Source organism: Theobroma umbraticum, unplaced genomic scaffold, assembly GCF_002168275.2.
Source record: "Theobroma umbraticum cultivar Fairchild unplaced genomic scaffold, ASM216827v3 scaffold_86.0, whole genome shotgun sequence".
Lineage (NCBI taxonomy): Eukaryota > Viridiplantae > Streptophyta > Magnoliopsida > Malvales > Malvaceae > Theobroma > Theobroma umbraticum.
In genome coordinates, this window is record NW_018397263.1 from 3,325,626 (window position 1) to 3,328,107 (window position 2,482).

Here is a 2,482-nt window from a genome sequence, read left to right on the forward strand (position 1 = left end):
TTGGAAATAAGAGCAATTCCAATTAAAGAAAAAAAATAGTATTTGACCAATGATATTAATACATATAAACATAAAAAATTAAATAGAGTATTGACTTGGGGACAAATCATAAGAAACATCAGTATCGCTCACCCAAGGCTTTCAATGGTGATCAAAGCTGGCATCCCCTTAGGCTACAACTTCCTTACGCAAGTTTTGGTATGTAAAAGTCGCAATCAGATGATCATAACCCAAGGATCTTATGTCCCGTAATCAAGGGGAGAAGCTCCTTGTCGTTTAACAGTAACAATAACAAGGTGCAAGATTTTGGACTTTGAGTCCAATTGATAAAATCAAATCCATCTCCAGTTGGACCACATCAGTATGGCCCAATATGTGCCTATCGAGACACAATGTTACCACTCGTGGCCCGCTCACTGGTGGTAATTTGGTGATTTTAAAACAAGATAAGGGCCGTTCTTTCCTAATCCTTGGTATACATAGCAACCGTCGCTAGGGTTTCTAGGGTTTCCACAGCGAAGGAGCAGCAGCAGCAGCAGCCATGGTTCTCAAGTACTGCACTTCTCTAATTTTTCTCTTTTTTCTTTAAATTATTCATAAATCATGATTTAATGATCTGATCTTGAAAAAACGTTCCTTTCATTTTGTAAAAATTAAAAATCCGTTGACTGCCTGTTCCGCCTTTCATTTGCTTATGTTTTAGCCTGATACATGATTATTGATAGTCTTTTCTTTGATCATAGTTAAAGTTGAGGTAGGAATTAAACTTTCTGCTAACTTTCTTTTTTTAATTCTACTTTACATGTTCGATTCCGTGTTAGCCAGATTTGTGTTACAATTTCGTTGTTGAAGTTTTGCAAATTTAAATCGGATAATGTGACATGCGATTCGATTTTATCCGTTTAATTTATTGAAGCTAATACTTCTAAACTAATTAAGGAAAAGAAAGTATCTGGCTGCCGAAATTTGATGGAAAAATAAATAATTAATTTCTAGTTAAGAGGTGGAAATGGAAAATTAGTTTAGTTTAGTTTTTGCAATCGAGAGGTCATGTCATTTTGAAAGTGCGAGTGTTAGGGAGAACTGCATATATAATTCTGCTTATGTTAATGGCAGTGACTGTTTAATTGAGTTAATTCTGTGATAATCTAAGTGAATGGTTAGGTTTGTATGCAGGGATAAGTAAGATTAGGTTTAAATATCCTTGGGAATTGTTGTTTTCTATTGGCTTTCTTGTATTAACCTAAAATTTGTATATTTGATCTTCCAAACCTTGTACTAAACTGTGTGATGTTGGCATGTTAGGACGGAGCTTTGCCGGTTTAGTGGTGCCAAGATATACCCAGGGAAAGGCATCAGATTTGTTCGTTCTGATTCTCAGGTAAATTTTGTTCCAGTACTGATTTGAAGTGGTTGATGTTATAATAGTTTACTGGTAATGAACTGTCTTCTTTCATCAATTTGTTTAGGTTTTCCTCTTTTCTAATTCAAAATGCAAGAGGTACTTTCACAACCGTCTGAAGCCGTCAAAGCTTACTTGGACAGCCATGTACAGGAAACAACATAAGAAGGTGAGTGTCAGCTTTGTAAACTCAATTTCATTACAGAAGATTTTTTTTATCGTGTTGTTTGTCAGCAGCATTCTAAGTATTACATCTAGATTGTGAGCAAGTCATCATGTTTGTTTATCAATCAGCTTTTTTATATATTGCTATTTGTATAGAAAAATTAAGTTGATTAACCGATTGTCGTTGAGCATCTCATTCAGTCTCTGTTATGTTTATCTGATAAAAGTTGTCTGAAGATCAGATGATTGCTTGGTTGGATGGAAATAACTAACTTCTATAAGGTGTTGTTTTCACACGCCCAATCTTTATCAATTTTTCTGTTGTTACATGGATTTAGGACATTGCCCAAGAGGCTGTGAAGAAGAGGAGACGTACCACTAAGAAGCCTTACTCCAGATCCATTGTGGGTGCTACCTTAGAGGTGATCCAGAAGAGGAGGACTGAGAAACCAGAAGTTCGTGATGCTGCCAGGGAAGCCGCTCTCCGGTGTGTGGTTTTTTCATTTCACATATAAGTTTAATTCGTTCCTTGTCACTGCTGATATAGACTTGTATTATGCTGTGTATTTATGGAAATATCTACCGTACACCTGTTCTGTAGAGAAATCAAGGAAAGGATCAAGAAAACCAAGGATGAAAAGAAGGCTAAGAAAGCAGAAGTAGCAGCAAAGCAACAGAAGACAGGTGGCAAGGGTAACATTCCAAAGGGTTCTGCACCAAAGGGTCCCAAGCTTGGTGGCGGCGGTGGAAAGCGTTGAGTTGCTATGTTATTATCAGTTTTTCTCTAGCCAGAGTAATAGGTACTATGTTCATTTTGAAGGCATTGTAAGGACTGAATGGCCCTGTTGGCCATGGTGTTTTTGATTTTCTGCTTATCCTATACCAAGAACTCTGTTGAAGTTGAGTGATCAAGTA

General features: G+C 36.8%; 1 protein-coding gene across 1 annotated transcript; it reads left to right on the forward strand.

Annotated features, from left to right (window-relative positions):
- Window positions 1-471: 471 nt before the first annotated feature.
- Window positions 472-2,471, forward strand: RPL24A (ribosomal protein L24). Its single transcript, XM_021433811.2, has 5 exons — window positions 472-552; window positions 1,306-1,381; window positions 1,470-1,571; window positions 1,906-2,054; window positions 2,169-2,471. The coding sequence occupies exons 1-5, from the start codon at window positions 542-544 to the stop codon at window positions 2,323-2,325; spliced, it is 495 nt and encodes a 164-aa protein (XP_021289486.1). The 5' UTR covers window positions 472-541; the 3' UTR covers window positions 2,326-2,471.
- The last annotated feature ends 11 nt before the right edge of the window (window positions 2,472-2,482 follow it).

What these genes read in the sequence shown, in the direction of transcription:
- RPL24A (XM_021433811.2), top strand. An exon ending in ACAGGAAACAACATAAGAAG is followed by an intron (nt 1,572 to 1,905) that starts GTGAGTGTCAGC and finishes ACATGGATTTAG; the next exon opens with GACATTGCCCAAGAGGCTGT. An exon ending in GCCAGGGAAGCCGCTCTCCG is followed by an intron (nt 2,055 to 2,168) that starts GTGTGTGGTTTT and finishes CCTGTTCTGTAG; the next exon opens with AGAAATCAAGGAAAGGATCA.